A 15,745-nucleotide genomic window follows, 5' to 3' on the forward strand; every position below is an offset into this window, starting at 1 on the left:
AATTTGAGTCAGATGATAAAATAAAAACAAAAATGGAAAACCTCCCCTACATCTGCAGGTGTCCAGGGGCTGTGAGACCCCAAGTGGGATTCTGGTCACCAGGTGACGTAGCAGCAAGCACCGACTCAGGCTCTAGACATATTTATTGTGCAAAGGCAGCAGGGACCCGACCCCATTGAGAGCATGTCCCTAGCCAAGACCCCACTGTGCTCCAGGACAAAAGGCCCTGCCTGCATGGTGCCCTGGCACTGTAATGAGTCACACGGCCACGCAGGCCCCACACGACTCTGGTCTCCTCGAGGCCGTTGCCGGGCCAGGCCGGGCTCAGCTCGCAGCACTCTTCTGCCTCTCCCAGGCTCGTGCCCGCGCCGCCTCCGCCTCCTGCTCCAGCTCGTCCAGAAACTGCTCCTGCGACACGGAGTAGAAGGTATACCCGTCTGCGGAAGGGGTTAAGGAACACAACAGCGCTCCGCAGCCCATACAGCCCGCCCTCCCGCCTGCAGGATACAGATGCCCGCGGTGACCACGCCGATGCCGAGCGCCAACAACACGTTGCGGCTGCGGAGCTGGCGCTGCAAGGCCCGCTGGCGCTGGGCGCGCTCCACCTGCGCCATGAAGCGGCGCTGCTCAGGGCTCAGCCCCGGCTCCCGCTCCGGGTCAATGCGCCGCGCAAACGCCGCCTCCCCGACCGGTTCCCTCGGCGCCGCCATCTTCCCTACCGCCACTTCCGGCAGCGCAGTGACGCCACATCCGTCCGGGAAGCGGGCCAATCGGAAAGGAGCGCGGGACACGTGCGGCCTGAGGCGGAGCGTCGAGTGATTGGCTGGCGCAGGAACGCGGAGGGCCGTAGGGGGCGCGTTCTGATTGGTGGGGACGTTCCCGCAGGCGGGAACTGCACGCACGTGCCAAGGCGGGACGCGCTCTGTCCGTAGGGCTGTGCCTGCGCGGCGCGCCTCGGGGCTTCTTCCGGAGACTGCGGGTGGGTCTTCCACTTTCTGTTTGGTCTGTTTGGTCTTTCCAGCTTCTGCCTGCTTTTGTGTGGCTTTTGGCATTGGTAGTTGTGAAGATTTACTGCCATTATTACAGCCCTCAAAGTTTCAGATGCAAATTGCTAAATGCTGTCCCGGGTGCCGGTAGCATCCAGGTTCTCCAGCCCAGATCCACTCTTCGGTGAAGTTGCCCCTGAGATCATCGAGGACACACTGATCCACCTGGCCATGGAGAATGAGCAGCACCTCAGCGTGCTGCCCGACCCTGCGGGCTGCTTCAGGGAGGCGCGCGCTGTGGGTGAGGTCCTGCACAGCCACCATTGGCTCCTGCATCACTGAACTGCTGTACAGCTGCGTCTGCTGGCTGAAGTTTGTTGCAATTAGCTGTTTTTTTTGTTTGTTTTGGTTTGGTTTTTTTCTTCTAGAGTTTATATTCCTTCTGTCTGAAAAATGGCACCTGGACCAACCAGCAAGGTATCAAGCAGTAGAGCTACTTGAAAGGTAAGAACACGCTGAACACTTCTCATCTCTGACGTGATTGACACCATGCACACCCTTTGCCAGTCATTCAAATTATATATTTTTTGTATCTGGAGCTTTGTCTTTTGAATGATAATTTAGATCTATAGCTATACATGTATTGTGTACGTACAGAACTGCTTGTCTTTTTTCCTTAGTAGAAATGTTTTTTGTAGGTTTATGATCAAGCAAGTAGAACAAATCTATACGTCCCCCCAACAGAACGTTATCGGCGGTGAAGAAGGCAGAAGCCAGAACTCTCTGCAAGAACAGATCTATGACACATTTGTCCTACGGCTGGTGTCGTGCATTCAGCTTGCAAGCAAACTTTCCTTACACTATAATGTAACCTAGATGAGCCTTTTCCGGCTGCATTTTCAGTATTGTAGAAAAGCATATATCCTCTCTAAGCAATACATTTTCTCTCTGAAAATCTGTAGTGATAACACAAAGGATAGCAAAATGAGGCCCTATGTCTCTTGCATTTCAGGCAGATTAACTGTAACTCATTTTGTAAAAATGTGTCAGGAAATGTTCCCAGTACATGTCAGGAAGAAAGTACAGGCAGCTGGAAATCCCAGCCTGTGGCTGTCAGAACACAGAGAGCTTCAGAAAGCTTGTCTGGGGACTGTATGTGGGTATAGAGAACCTAAGGGAAAATTCTGAGCTGTATTTCTCATGCCAGCTTAAAAGGCATGTTGAACAGCTGTGGGAGTATGCAGTATCAACACCACAATGGTTTGAACTTAAACTCAATGGGAGGAGTAAAGCAATGAGGACACAGTAGTGTGTTTTTTTTTTTTCCTCTTAGGCAGTTAATAGTGACACAGCTTTAAAATTTCTGCAGTCCTTAAGATACTCATACACAAAACAAGAGTTGCTTGAGTCAGAGCTTGCTGTTTTAGAAACTCTGCAGTTCCAGATCAATGTGTTGACTCCACTGGCTTACATTGAACTGCTTCTAGAGGTTTTAGGTAAGAGCATTATTAAGAGAGAATGGTAAGGAATTTTATGAGTAACAGAGCTATTATTGCAGTATAGCAATTCATTTAAAATATCCCATGTTACATATCTTTTCTTACTATGAAGGCATGTAAAACTTCTCAGACTTGACCTTTCAGATGAAAACTTGTCCATAGTTGAATCTGCAGAGTGTTGTCTGACAGCCAGTCGTGTCCCATTCAATAAAAGGTTGCTTTAAATTCACTAAGTATAAGACCACATTTTCTAAAATGACTTACCATTTACTTTGCCCAGGTCTGACAACCTGAATTTCAGGAGTGTAATAACACTGAGATTGAAAGGGCCTTGTGGCATTCAGAAACAAGGAGCAGTTGTCACAAAAAATCTATTATTCACTTGCAGTAACTAATGCTTCTTCCTAACTCAATTTATTGATCCTAAATGTTTGGGTAATTGTGTATCATCTCTACATCAGGACATAATGGCTGCTTACTTCCTGCAAAACCGCTGCATCAGATGTGCATACAACTACTAGACTTCTTCTATCTTAAAAGAGATACCATCTATGACACTTTACTGAGTACTGCCATTGAGAACTTGACACCAAGTGAACTGCAGATGTAAGTAGCTTACATTAATTAAAACCTTACAAAAGCATATTACTATAATTCTCCTTATGCTTTTTTTTTTTTTTTTTTGACATCTGTTTTTAAATATCTTAATTTGGGAGGCTTTCAATATTATTGATGAAGCATAATATACCAGTTCAAAACAACGTGGCTTCACCACATTTGCTTTAAGGGCAAGCTAGGAAAGTGTTTAACTTCATGTTAAAAATCTGGCTTTGGTACTGTTAATTAACGTTAATAGAATCAAACTTTTTTTGGACTGACTATAAAAGCTAAAATGTCTGTAGGCTGTACAAAGATTATAGGTGTTCTTGAACTAGCATCATTTTACACCGTTAGATGCTCTTACTTGTGCAGAGCGAAGTTCTTGATAGTAAAGGAAGATTTAATGCTCTTGGCAGTTGGAATCATCAGCACAAGTGCTTTCATGCTAAACCCTGAGCACTGGAAGAAGGTACAGTCATTTCCAAACAAATTAGCTCTACGTGTGGGGAAAAAAGTGAAAGTTATTTATATGTTTAAGTACAGAGGTTGGAAGACTACTGGGAGTGAAAGTGACATCCTTCGGTTTATTAGCAGGAAGTGTGCATGCTTTTATAAGATAGGTCTGAGGACACAAAATCAGTTCAGAAGGAAGGCTTGTGCTGGTGTTACCATCAGCTTATCCTCTTGCCTCAGCTTTTGCACAGCTCGAACTCAGTGAGTCAGTTTCATTGACAACTGGACAATTTTCTGCCCAAGCTGCTAGTGAATAATAAGCAGTGCATTGCAGAAAGCAGCTTTCTCATTTTATTTTTTTTAGTAGAGGCAATTCATTTAAAAAAGAAGCAAACAAACAAGAACAAAAAACCCCACCCCTTGCTCTGACATGACTTGGGGTTTGTGGAGCATTATTATTCTTCTTAGATATGGGGTAGGGCTAAGAAGTAGCTCTGTAAATTAATGTATTTTAGGCACTGTAAATAAGTTTTTGTTTTGGTTTCGTTTTTTTTTCCTAAGGTTGTGGAGCATTTAAACTGTATTACTGGCATTACTTCACAAAGTATCTCAGAATTTTCATATGCAGTACTGAAACACATTATTGGCAGTATCACTCCGAAACAGCACCATAGGAGGTAGAAGAAAAATTCCAAAGAATAGAATTATGCCTTTTATATACAGCTATCCTCTGGATCTATTAGTTAGTTTGTTAGTAGCAAATAGTTACTCTTTTGATGGTATTTCACCTCCTGTGATACTACACAGGGCACCCAAATTGATTTTCTTTTGATTTTGAATACCATGTCTGTTCTGTAATATTTCATATGCTATGTTTAAGTTAGAAAAGCTTGTACTTCCAGGCTATGCACTAGTGCTGTGAAGAGAGGTACACAGGAACAAACTGCGTTTAGAATACCTTTTTCAGCTCCAAAAGCTTTATTTTAAGAGCTACATTTAACTTACTGAATATGTTTTGTTTGAAAACTGTAAGGAGTCTTGATTTGAAAAAGCATTAATGTGAACGTTATTCAGCTTGGTAACCGGTACTGCTACAAGTTCACAAGCCCAATTATTACAAACTGGGCAGTACTTTGCTGCTGGTTTAAAAACTAACTGTTGTTTCAGACAGCTTGCTGCAGCCAGGCTGCTTGTCACAATGTTCCCTTTGCCAGTAGTCAGAGGCTTGTTTGCTCTTGCCTTCAGCAAGCCAGCTAGCTGAGCAGTGTTGTGGAAAAAAAACCTCACCTATTTAGAAAGCTGCATGCAGTTGTCATGGCAGCAGGTGCCTGTTCAGCATGGCCGCATAAATGCTAAGGGATGCTTAGGCTGTGACTAATGTGTTAGATGAAAGCAATCTCAGGGTAGAACGGTGTGTTTTATTATTGGTGTTACTCAGTGCACCTCTGTGCAATAACAGGCTACAGCACGTATTACAAATAAGTGATATCATCATAGCTAACAGTATTTTACAGTTTCAAACCCTTGTAAAGTTCAGTGGCAAAAAGAAATATAGGTATGACTTAGAAAATATTTTATTTTAAGCTGTAGTTCTACTTCAGTGTCCAAACAGACCTTCCATATGTTTTTCCACATTATTCCCTGTTAGAAACATTTCACTTTCCTGACCCCTGTTTTGTTAAGCTGTAACAGTAGTATCAAATTCGCTGGCATTTTGAAGTTCGACAGTAACTTATATACATATCTATAAACATCCAAAATGCCAGTTTAATGTCTATTCAGTAGCTGATTTTTTTCAAATTCAGCTCAGCTCAATCATATAATTTTACATATTGCTTTTCTACATACTACTTGTAATAACTTTTTTTATTTTTTAAATAAAGTGTCTTGTGGATTTTTGGTATTGTAAACATTTTGTACTGGTTAGTATTCAGAGACTTCTTAATCTGAGTTTCTCCAATAAAATGCAAATACTCTACAGCTGCCAGTTCTTGACATGGTTACTTGTTATAGAATTGGGATGAGACCCAGGCAAGACCCCACTTCAGGTTAGTTAACATGAATTTTAGTGCTTTTGTCCATTGCTCCTCAGAGTTAAATTGTGTTTTAATAGAGTAAGAACCACCACTGCCACCTGTATCTTCAATCTTTCCTTTCTCCACGTCCATCCTGTATCACACACAAAGATTTTTAAGAAGTTACTAGAGCAAGGATTTAATTTCAATGTAAAGTTCTGAACTTTAAATCTGATACTCATATTCTTAATATGTTACAATATTTTGTTTTTAAAAGAAATGTAGCAAGCCTCAGACTTCCTCACTTGAGGAACTAGCTTTAAATCTCAGACTTAGAGCAAAGGTGATAATCCTGCACACTACAAAGAACATAATATGATCTCCGAAAGACAGGACTGCAAAGCAAGCAGTGCTGTGGACAGGTCCAGAGGTCAGCTAACAGTGCTGAGTGGGACACCGTACAGTGTAGTAATTTGATGTTATTTAGCAGCACTTACCTATAAGGCAAACAAAACCGAGTTTCACCTTTTTCCACTTCCTCTTTAAATTGCTGCACACAGTCCAAGAAAGCCACCATCGCATGATCAAATTTATTGTCCCAGAAGAACCTTAGGCCTCCAGAACAATACAAGGGTAGTTCCTGGGGGGAAAAAAAAAAAAAAAAATTGGGCACCTTAAGCATTTCACTTTAGATGTTGTCACTACAAATCTTTAGTCTGTGTGAGGCTTAAGTTTAGGATGCTTAACAGTTGTTTGTAGCATGTAACAGGTGCAATTTGTCTCGTGCTACATGAATGTTAGTGGTTACTGAGAGAAGATTTGACTTCCTTATCACCAACAATCTTCCCAAATTACATTAACTTCCTCTGACCAGCTGCTCTGTGGAATGCAAGAGTCCTGCCTTTTTTAATGCCCCTGGATGGCAGAGTCAGTGGCTTGATACGATGTGGAGTGAGATATTATGTATGGAAACCAAGATAGCCAGCTCTCCCATGCCATAAATTCATACAGATGTACTCTCAAGAGCAGACTTAGTCTTCTGTGTCCTTCAGTAAGAGCAGGGATCTGAGATGTTCAAGGTCTATTTTCTGCAACTTGTGCAGAATTACTTACCTTTGATTTGTCCGTGAGGGACTCTAAATATGAGTGGTTGCCATACGGTACAAGACGGTATCTGAAAGGACATACAATTCACGGGCAGATGAGGCTAAAAGTCTTTATCCAGGTAATAAGTGAAATGTGTATTATATTGCATATACCTTTGAAACTTCAGGCCCATTTTGTTAGCAAGGGCATGCAGTAACAGCACAGTCTGCCCCCAAGCTGCATTGATCTCATTCCATTCTACAGGAACACTGGGGAGACGGCCAAGTCTGAAGTTATTTATTGTGCCAAACTGACCACTGTGCCTGTGATAAGAGGAATTATAAATAAATGCACTGGGGCAGGAACAGCTTTTAGCATGCTAACCAAACAAGGGCCACATACAAACAGCTACAGAACGCACTACCAATCATGCAGAATGAAGGTTTGAGGACCCTGATTTAAAAGTATATGTAAATACCAACAATGTTTTGCTTTCTATGAAGAAGTTCTTTTGGGAAAACAAAAGCAAGTAAGCTACATGCTCTTTGAAGCCTGACAGAAATTTGGCTAGCACAACAGCTGCCAGCTAGTTAACATAGTTAGCAGAGCCATTTTGTAGGCTCCTCACACATATCTGCAAACTGCGGCAAATCTTTGAGATGCCACTAGTGGGAGGTGAGTCCATTTTCTGCAGCACCACTTGACTAGCACCTCTTCTGTCAAATGCATGTTTATTTAAATGGTTCTATATTGCAAAATCTTAGCAAACTGAAGCAATATTCCAGTGTCTACGTTACCAGATGTGGAAAGTTGCATTGAACACATTAGTTTTCTTTAATTTATCCAGTTGCATCTGAGCATAACGCATTTGGTTCTCCACACTTTTCAGTTCATCATCTAGCTCCAGTTGTTGTCTCTTAAATTCACAGTATTCTTTCTGATACCTTCAAATAAAATCAAGACAAGAAATGCTAGGTACAAGGCTCTTACAGGAAAGGATGTAAGCGCTCACATGATATGCTAGAACTATTTTGGCATGTCTGGCTTCAGTTTTGCAAAGAACAAGCTATGTGCATTTGGGCATTATTTATAGTTTCATTTATCTGCCAGCAACTGCAGTTCACTCACTGAGCTTCTTCCTGTTCCAGTCGCTCTGCCTCTGCCCTGACTCTCTCAAAGTCTTCAGCCACAACCTTGCGGTTCTTCTCAACATCTTCTAGCTCCTGAATCAGTTGCTCTTCTTCCAGTGCAAGTTCTTTCAGTTCTGTCTGCAGTTTCTCCTTATCATCCTCGTTCATTTTTTCCAGTATCTCCAGACATCTCCTGGTAGGACAGTTACATGGTTATCAGAATGGAGATCCTGAAAAGGCCGTCTGCCAATACTTTGTAGTTTTATGTCAGGCTGTGCACATGAGTAGAAGTATAAACACAAACTCTGGTCTTAAAAGTACGTCGGCTGTATCAGTGGAACAAGGTGGTGATGGAGGACCTGCTATGCCTGTGAATAACTGCAAAGTATGTGGATCTCACAGTGAGTGCTGCCACACTGGCACCTTGGGCAGGTGGTATCTGTCACTCCAGTGAGGTCACAGACTTCAGTTTGAGAAGTTACGTATCACGGGATCCTCAGAAGTGCTTCATCTCACTCAAACCAAGTGCTAAAGTCCAGAGCTTACATTACTGACTACAGAAAGTGAGGTAAGTCTATTTTTCCCTAGCTTCCCAACTAAACCAACTGATTTCCTGAACAATTCCAGATTACTCACTTGTAGTTCTGGCATTCATTCTCTGTGATATTAAGCTGTGTGTCTAGCTGGTCTAGCAGAGTATCTGTGCACTCCTCACACAGGGGGTGATCCACATCTGTCTGCCCAGACATGATATCAAAGAGATCACCGGTAACCTGGAGGAGAAAATCACCATTAGTTCAAGCAAAACTGCAGGCAGCTGCCAGTTGCTTCCCAGCAGATGGGCTTGTGGCTTTTCATCTGACAAAGTATTTTAAGAGATTAAGTCTTGATTAAAAATAAGCCAGTTATGCTTACTTAACTATTCACCCTCAAAAATATTTGAAGGCCAATGCCATGACAAACTTTGCACTTCAACCTTGCACAGTGTCTAGAAAAATTAATGCTACAGTCATGGAGTCATAGCATATTTAGGGTGAAAAAGACCTCTGAGGTCATCAAGTCTAAAGTACCTGAGTTTACCAGCTCGTGTACAACTTGCCTTCAGTCTTCTGCTGAGGTTTTCCATTGTGCCTCCATCTGATGCCTCTCCAATCAGCGTGAAGCTGTTGGCGCTTTCTGTTGACATCATTCTTGGAAAGAATTTTACCGAGAATTGAATACAGAGGGCTTAGGGAACCAGGCTGTACACGAGACTTAGATCTAGAGCAGTTCTCAGGAAGGAAGAACACAGACAACACACCAGAAAAACAGCTGAGGGGACAGCAATTAAAGGAGCCTACCAAGCCTGTTTTGTGTTAACCCACAACTAATTAAGTGACCTCAGTATATTTATGGGGCTTTAAAGGGCTGCTCCTGAATGCATTTCAGAGCCCACGGAAAACACTTCCAGGGGCAGGCTCCAAAAGGCTCTGCACGATCCGAGGCACACAGCACCTCTCTCGCAGCGCTGCCCGCCCCCCGGCCCAAGGCAGGCACGGCGCGGTGTGTCCGCGGGCTCTGCCCCGGCCGCGTACCTGGCTGGTGGGATGAACCTCCTGGAGACGCCGTCCTGCCGACTCTCCGTGAAGGCCTCCTGCAGGGAAAGGCACCGCCGTTACGGGGGACCGCGCCGCAGCCGCACCCCGCCCGCTCCCTCCCCGTACCTCGCTCAGGGCGCTCTCCTCCTGCGCATCCCCGGGCCGGGCAGGCGCAGCGGTCAGCAGCGGCGCTACGGGAGAAAAGCTGTCAGCGCCCGGCGCTGCCCGGCCGGCCCGTCCCACCCCCCGCGCCGCGCCGCGCCGCGCCGGTACCGGTGAGCTCCTGGATGGTGAGCCGGTCGAGGATCTTGAAGGAGGTATCGAGCTTCAGCGGCTGGCTGCAGCGCTGGCACACGAAGCTGACCTGCGTGGTGCAGGCAGGCGCCCGCCCGCCCTCCATGCCGTCCCGCTCCGCTCAGCCCCAGGTCCGCACCGCCGCCATCGCCCCCGCCGGACGTGACGCGCAGCCCGGCAAGGTCCTAGCCGGCGTGTAGAAGCCCCGCTGGCGGCCATTTTCTTTTCCACGTTCCCCTCTCTTTCCTTCCTGCCAGCTGCCAGGACCCGGCGGCGCGGTCAGGCGGGGAGCGGGCGAGCTGCTATTGGCGGCAGGCGGCGTGACCTCACTTCCGGCGGCAGCGGAGCCGGCGGTGGGGTGGGCGGCAGGCGCGGCCCGTGGCACGGCGAGACCCGGATTCGCACCTGCTGGTATGGCCTCGCTGCTCAAGGTGGACCCGGAGGTGAAGCTCAAGGTGCGCCCGCTGCTCTCGGCCCCTTCGCGGCCCGCCGCTGCTGCCGGCCCTCCCCGTGGAGTCTGCCCGGGCCTCGGGGCGGGCCCGGCACCTCCGTGGGGCCGTTTGGCCGTTTCTCCGCGCGTCCGTAGCGCGGCTCGGCCCGCTCCGCCCCGCCGCTCCTCCTCCGCCGCTTCCGATCGGAGCCTCCCGCTGGGCCCCGGCCGGGCCGCACCCGCGCTGTTTCCGCCCGGTGTGCGCCGCGTTCAGCCTGCGCTGCAGCTGGCGGTCTGCGGCCTCGCGGCTTTTGTTCTGGGCTCCTCGCGCCGCGTGTTGGCCTTTGGAACTCGGCCCGTGCGAGTGAGGGAGGCGCGGGGTGCGTTCGGCTGCTTTTCATCCATCCTGGGGTCTCCCGGCCCTCCGCGTGCTCTCACGGGAACAAGGAGGTGCCCGGGGTTCGGACCTGGGGCAGGCTCCATCCGTGCAGGGCACAGCGCCCACCTGCTATTGAGTTGGGGAATTTCTTAGGATGTTCTGAACTGTTGCTTTGTTTCTTCTGTAGGTTGACTCCTTCAGAGAGCGGATCACAAGCGAGGTGAGTATCCTCTGAGAGGGAAGAGCTAGCTCGGCACGTCTTTTTGACACAGTTTGCTGCAGTTTGAGTGTCTTCTGTAATCTTAGAAGTGTGCACAGCTCGCTTTAGTCATTGGCTGAGATGAGGTTATATAGCCTTGTGGCTCACTCCATGTCTTTTTTTTCCTTTTGCCTTTGTGTGGAGTTTGTTGGAAGGCAGAACCCTGCTATTTCCTGGCTTTGGACAGTCTATTTTCCTGGTGTTTTTGTTAGCTCATGATGAATTCATGGCATTGTTTCACTTCATAATCTCTTCTTTCTCTATCAGGCTGAAGATCTGGTGGCAAACTTTTTCCCAAAGAAGCTGTTAGAACTTGATGGGTTCCTGAAAGTAAGATATACGTGTTATCTTCTGTATTCTATTTTATTTTCAGATTGCGTGCTGGAAGGTGATGTGACTGGAACAGATCCTTCCTGTGCCTTTATCTTGTGTATATCACCATAACACAGAGAAGCGAAGCAATGGCTTTGTTGCTTGCATGTACTGAAATGCTGCTAGCTCTAGAGGGAGTGATTCCTGTGTTTCAGTTTTCTTCATGTGATCAACACATTTACTATTCTTACGCATTCAGTAGCTTTGGGCTGTCCTTCATGATGCTATGGGACTCCAGCATGCCCGGCGCTGCAGACAGACAATAGCTTTGATCGTAATCTAGAGCTGGCACTCTGCTCTTGGACAGAGGGGGGTCTTGCTACGGTCCTACTGTTGGATATTTTTTTTGTATTCATCCTTATTTTGCGGTTGGAGATGTAAAATCTTTGTCGTCTTATTGTGCTTACTGTGATAGAAGTCATTATTTCATAATTAAATAACAAGTATGCGTTATTTTCCAGGAGCCTATCCTGAATATTCATGATCTCACTCAGATCCATTCGGACATGAACCTCCCAGTGCCTGACCCAATTCTTCTCACAAACAGCCATGATGGACTGGACGGGGTAAGGTTACTCTCTTGGCTGAGCTCCCTGCTTCTGATAATTAAAACTGCATGGCCTGCTCTGTGTTGGATTAGAATATTCTTAGTTAACAACAGCCTCCCAAAGGCTTTCAGGAATTGGTTTCCCGATCTTGGGAAGTCTGCTGGAGGGTGATGCTGTCCTTCACAGTGTTCCTTTGTTTTTAAAGAAGGATGGTTAGAAACCAGGAGTGTAGCAGAGGCTCTAATGTTATCCTTACTTCCTCTGCAACAGTTTTATAGCTTACGACTAGTTTGTGAGTAAAACATTTTGTATATTTTAGCCAAATATGAAAAAGAGGAAGCTGGAAGACCGTGAAGAGACCTTTCAGGGTAAGAGTCCCCGAGTCTCTTTGTTGCTGCCTGCCCCTTGAGCCATGCCTTAAGAGAATGAAATGACTTCAGTCCCACTTGCCCTGTCCTGACAGTATCTGCTGCTTATCCAGACCTGTCTCTGCAGCCTCAGAGCCTGACCTACAGATATTCTCTTGTGGAGTCAGGTTCTAGCTCTTAGAAGCAGCAGGATTTGGATTTCTCTGATCGACATAAGTAGCAGTTGCTTAGGCTTAGCCTGTTGATGAGCAGCTGACCTCCCCGTGGATCTGTTCTAAAAGCTTTTTACATCTGGAGGAAAACCTCAGGTTTTGGATTAAGCTAAGGCATAATAATTTCTTACATGTGTGTCAGGAAAATCCTTGTATCTAGGCTCAGCAGGCTAGAGCTCTCCAGTTCTCATCTAAGCTCCGTATTTCCTCTCTTCTTTCCTTTGTGGCAATCACAGCTATCCCATGCCCGGTTTCCCCCCTCCTCACAGGTTAGCTGTATCCTGGCTCAGTGTCCACTGCTAGCCTTTGTAGGAGACATGATACTCAGGTGGACCTTTGGTCTGATCTTCTGGTGCATCTGTTCCCACATAGAGCTGATGTGTTTGCCTTCTCTGCCACTGTAGGTACCAAAGTGTTTGTGATGCCCAATGGGATGCTGAAGAGCAACCAGCAGCTGGTGGACATCATTGAGAAAGTGAAACCAGAGATCAGGCTGCTTATTGAGAAGTGTAATACGGTGGGTATGGGCTACATCCCTGAGTTCTGGAGCAGATGGGGGCACTAGAACTTTTGCTCCTTTGCTTGTGTGAAGGTTCGCTGAAGGAGCAGGTTTCTCTGTATTTTATAAATGATAGTGGTATGAATCTTGCACTTGTGAAGTCTGAAAGGTAGGTGTAGGGAAATGTTCCTTTTCTAAGCTCTCAGGGAGTTCTATAGTACACCTTGTGAAGGAGGATGTTGTCTGTTTTGCAGGCTACTTTCTTGAGGTCTTTCTTCACCCTCTTGCATAGTAACCAACACCTGCTTAGAGCCACTTGGCTGCAATCAGGGGAGCTTCCCTTGAGAAGCTGCTATGCTTTTGTGGCTTCTCAGCTGTATGAGAAATTTAATTAGAAGTGGTGCGTGAGCATGAAGAACCTGTAGGAGTTTATCATGAGCTGCATGGCAAAGACATGGTCATAGGGGGCTTTTGGAAAAAATTATGAGATTTCTCTGTAAAAATCTTGGCAGTGATCTGTATAGTGATCTTTCTACTGCAGGTCAAAATGTGGGTGCAACTTCTAATTCCCAGGATAGAAGATGGAAACAACTTTGGTGTTTCTATTCAGGTAAGATACCATTGGCTGTGTTGTGGTTTTGTATTGTAGTGTGTTGTCTTGCATTTTGATACCTGATTTAGTAAATTAGTTTGTTTCTCCTCAGATTGTTGCCGCTGTTTTAAGGCCCATCTCTCTACCCTTTTCCCTTTCCCAGGATGTGGGTCTGTGGGTACCCCCACCCTGCTAGTCATGAAACTGGGCCGAACCAGCCTGTAAACCATTGACAGGCTGTATGCCCTACTGTAGCAGAGACCTATGCCACAAGAGTATGAACCTCTAGGATTCTTCCAAATTGTTTGATTGTATCCAGTGTCTGCAGTGGTGGAGTTGGTTTAGGTTTTAAAATCCAGATCTGAGCTTGACATGGAACTGCTGAGACAGGATACTTCCAGAGCCACGATGGCCAATTTCAGTATGAGTATTTCATGAGAAGGCTTCCTTTGCAGGAGGAAACAGTTGCTGAGCTCCGAACTGTGGAAAGTGAGGCAGCATCCTATCTGGACCAGATTTCTAGGTATGAAGGAACAGAGCCCTTTCTGGGAGTGCTGCTGGGAAAAGTAACCTTTTGGGGAAGGTCCTTCAGCTTTGCTGGGGCAGGTTGTGTCTGGAAAAATGTTGGTGCTGTTTGTCTGATTTGTCTCCATTTTCCTAACAGATATTATATCACAAGAGCCAAGTTGGTCTCCAAAATAGCTAAGTACCCTCATGTGGTAAGTAAATGGGGAAGTGGTGCTTTACAGTTTACATGCTGCTGCTTTTTGGGACTCTTCAGGCCGCTTCATCACTGTCCTTTTTGAGCTCAGGGCCCTATGGGAAAAGGGGGGGCTGTATTAGAGTACAGAATATCTTCATTAAAAGAGAGGAAACTGAAAGGGGGATTCTTTTGTAAAAGGTAGGACCTTCAGTTGGTATATGGAAGCACACCTGAGCTCAGGCCACTTAGCCATGCATCTGTTTCCTGCAGGAGGACTACCGCCGCACAGTGACAGAGATTGATGAGAAGGAGTACATCAGTCTGCGCCTGATCATTTCAGAGCTGAGGAATCAGTATGTAAGTGAAAAACCAGAGCTCTCGCTGGCTCTTCACGTAATAGAAAGAGCCCTTTTGATCCTTCTGCTGCTCTCCCCTTTCCCTATGATTGCAGCTAGTCCTGGCAAGAAGCCTATCTCTTTCCTGGTCTGCTTTGGCACTAACAAGAAGAACTAAGTGTTTATTGCCTCCCCACCATCTCCCAGAGATGTGGATGTTTCCAACTTGAGTATTCATGGGAGCTGAGCACAAAATATTCTGTGCACTGCTGTGGGAACCTGCAATCCTAAATTCTTCAGGCAGTACAAACCATTCCTGTACTCTGTATTGATGTCTTCTCTTTTTTGTATTATACACAGTAGCTTCTCTAAAGTGTTGTGGAACAAAGTGCTTATTTTAAGCAGAAATGTGATTGCAAGCAGGGGTTGAAAGTAGTACCAGGATGAGCTGTGATACTGCTCAAGTCAATGGTTGTGAATCCTGAATGTTAAGTGATGCCCCTCCTCCCCCCCTTCATTTCTGAGTTGTGTTTTCCCTTTTTGCAGGTCACTTTGCATGACATGATCCTTAAAAACATTGAGAAGATCAAGAGGCCTCGGAGCAGCAATGCTGAGACCCTTTATTAAGTGTCAACGTTTGAACTTGAGAACTGTTCAGTCAACTAAAGACCGTCATTGCCTTGGTTTGTTACATGACTATCGAGATGGGAAACTGGCTGGAAATAGTATTGCATTCTTAGTTAAAATCTAAAGAAATTCTCACCTAGTTTTGTGATTGGTTTTATTCAGGTCTCAGGAGCTCTCCCTCCCTCTAGTATCTGGTAAAGAAAAAGGCCTTGCTGCTTTGGGATGCCCTAGAGGCTACTGCAGAGTGAGAGCAGAGCGCCAGCCAGGCAGGAACATTCCTTCATGCCTTTCTTCCTACCTAAGTAGGAGCTACAGTAGAGACCAGGCCCTTGTCTTGTTCCATCTCTTGGCTGGAGACTTCTCTGTGATCTCTGTGAACAAGGCAGACAGTCTTCAGCACAAGATAAGGCCTGGATGGTGGTGCAGTCACTGAAAGCCAGCTCTCTTCAGTGCTGGCTGTAGCTGAGCCCCTCTGCCAATGCTCTGCACTGACTTATTTGCAAAGACAGGATCCTTCCCCGTCTGGGTTGGTGGCCACAGCCACGTTCCAGTGCCACTGAGAGGTCTGTAATTGTTTTGTGGCTTTTTTGACTCAGTAGAGTGTGGCTCATCTGTCTCTGCCTTGGTTCTGAGCAGGTCAGTGCAGAGCTGAAGGTGGTGCTTATCACTGGGGCTAATTGCTGTACTGGCTGGTTGTGAGCACATGTGGCTTCTGCTTCAATTTGCAAATTGACTAGAGCCACTTTCTTGGGTAAAACCAACTTCACGGGAGTCTTTGTGC

At 46.1% G+C, this 15,745-nt stretch overlaps 4 protein-coding genes across 4 annotated transcripts; 2 read left to right on the forward strand and 2 right to left on the reverse strand.

Annotated features, from left to right (window-relative positions):
- Window positions 1-125: 125 nt before the first annotated feature.
- Window positions 126-734, reverse strand: COA3 (cytochrome c oxidase assembly factor 3). Its single transcript, XM_031600571.2, has 2 exons — window positions 509-734; window positions 126-437 (listed from the first exon to the last, which is right to left on the reverse strand). Exons 1-2 carry the CDS (start codon window positions 708-710, stop codon window positions 325-327), a joined length of 315 nt encoding a protein of 104 aa, XP_031456431.2. The 5' UTR covers window positions 711-734; the 3' UTR covers window positions 126-324.
- On the forward strand, window positions 700-4,219 carry CNTD1 (cyclin N-terminal domain containing 1). The gene is made up of 7 exons (XM_090124895.1): window positions 700-1,287; window positions 1,415-1,490; window positions 1,685-1,853; window positions 2,320-2,482; window positions 2,947-3,091; window positions 3,440-3,554; window positions 4,100-4,219. Exons 1-7 carry the CDS (start codon window positions 1,116-1,118, stop codon window positions 4,217-4,219), a joined length of 960 nt encoding a protein of 319 aa, XP_089981021.1. The 5' UTR covers window positions 700-1,115.
- A 717-nt stretch (window positions 4,220-4,936) lies between these two features.
- BECN1 (beclin 1) lies at window positions 4,937-9,864 on the reverse strand. Its single transcript, XM_031600568.2, has 11 exons — window positions 9,620-9,864; window positions 9,473-9,537; window positions 9,344-9,402; window positions 8,869-8,959; window positions 8,406-8,542; window positions 7,768-7,962; window positions 7,437-7,583; window positions 6,813-6,962; window positions 6,667-6,727; window positions 6,051-6,193; window positions 4,937-5,707 (listed from the first exon to the last, which is right to left on the reverse strand). Exons 1-11 carry the CDS (start codon window positions 9,744-9,746, stop codon window positions 5,539-5,541), a joined length of 1,344 nt encoding a protein of 447 aa, XP_031456428.1. The 5' UTR covers window positions 9,747-9,864; the 3' UTR covers window positions 4,937-5,538.
- Window positions 9,865-9,911: 47 nt separating this feature from the next.
- On the forward strand, window positions 9,912-15,004 carry PSME3 (proteasome activator subunit 3). The gene is made up of 11 exons (XM_031600570.2): window positions 9,912-10,095; window positions 10,637-10,669; window positions 10,976-11,038; window positions 11,542-11,646; window positions 11,948-11,996; window positions 12,613-12,725; window positions 13,249-13,317; window positions 13,755-13,822; window positions 13,964-14,018; window positions 14,273-14,359; window positions 14,884-15,004. The coding sequence occupies exons 1-11, from the start codon at window positions 10,054-10,056 to the stop codon at window positions 14,962-14,964; spliced, it is 765 nt and encodes a 254-aa protein (XP_031456430.1). The 5' UTR covers window positions 9,912-10,053; the 3' UTR covers window positions 14,965-15,004.
- Window positions 15,005-15,745: the final 741 nt, after the last annotated feature.

This window comes from Phasianus colchicus, chromosome 26 (assembly GCF_987193195.1).
Source record: "Phasianus colchicus chromosome 26, bPhaCol1.hap1.1, whole genome shotgun sequence".
Taxonomy (NCBI): domain Eukaryota; kingdom Metazoa; phylum Chordata; class Aves; order Galliformes; family Phasianidae; genus Phasianus; species Phasianus colchicus.

Coding starts and splice junctions, on each gene's coding strand:
- COA3 (XM_031600571.2), bottom strand. CDS start 710: ATGGCGGCGCCGAGGGAACCGGTCGGGGAGGCGGCGTTTGCGCGGCGC. Junction 438..508: donor CGTGGTCACCGCGGGCATCT/GTATCCTGCAGG, acceptor CCCCTTCCGCAG/ACGGGTATACCTTCTACTCC.
- CNTD1 (XM_090124895.1), top strand. CDS start 1,116: ATGCTGTCCCGGGTGCCGGTAGCATCCAGGTTCTCCAGCCCAGATCCA. Junction 1,288..1,414: donor CAGGGAGGCGCGCGCTGTGG/GTGAGGTCCTGC, acceptor TTTTTCTTCTAG/AGTTTATATTCCTTCTGTCT. Junction 1,491..1,684: donor GCAGTAGAGCTACTTGAAAG/GTAAGAACACGC, acceptor TGTTTTTTGTAG/GTTTATGATCAAGCAAGTAG.
- BECN1 (XM_031600568.2), bottom strand. CDS start 9,746: ATGGAGGGCGGGCGGGCGCCTGCCTGCACCACGCAGGTCAGCTTCGTG. Junction 8,960..9,343: donor AGGTTCATCCCACCAGCCAG/GTACGCGGCCGG, acceptor ATTCTTTCCAAG/AATGATGTCAACAGAAAGCG. Junction 5,708..6,050: donor CGGTTTTGTTTGCCTTATAG/GTAAGTGCTGCT, acceptor TGTGTGATACAG/GATGGACGTGGAGAAAGGAA.
- PSME3 (XM_031600570.2), top strand. CDS start 10,054: ATGGCCTCGCTGCTCAAGGTGGACCCGGAGGTGAAGCTCAAG. Junction 10,670..10,975: donor GAGAGCGGATCACAAGCGAG/GTGAGTATCCTC, acceptor TTTCTCTATCAG/GCTGAAGATCTGGTGGCAAA. Junction 13,318..13,754: donor ACTTTGGTGTTTCTATTCAG/GTAAGATACCAT, acceptor CTTCCTTTGCAG/GAGGAAACAGTTGCTGAGCT.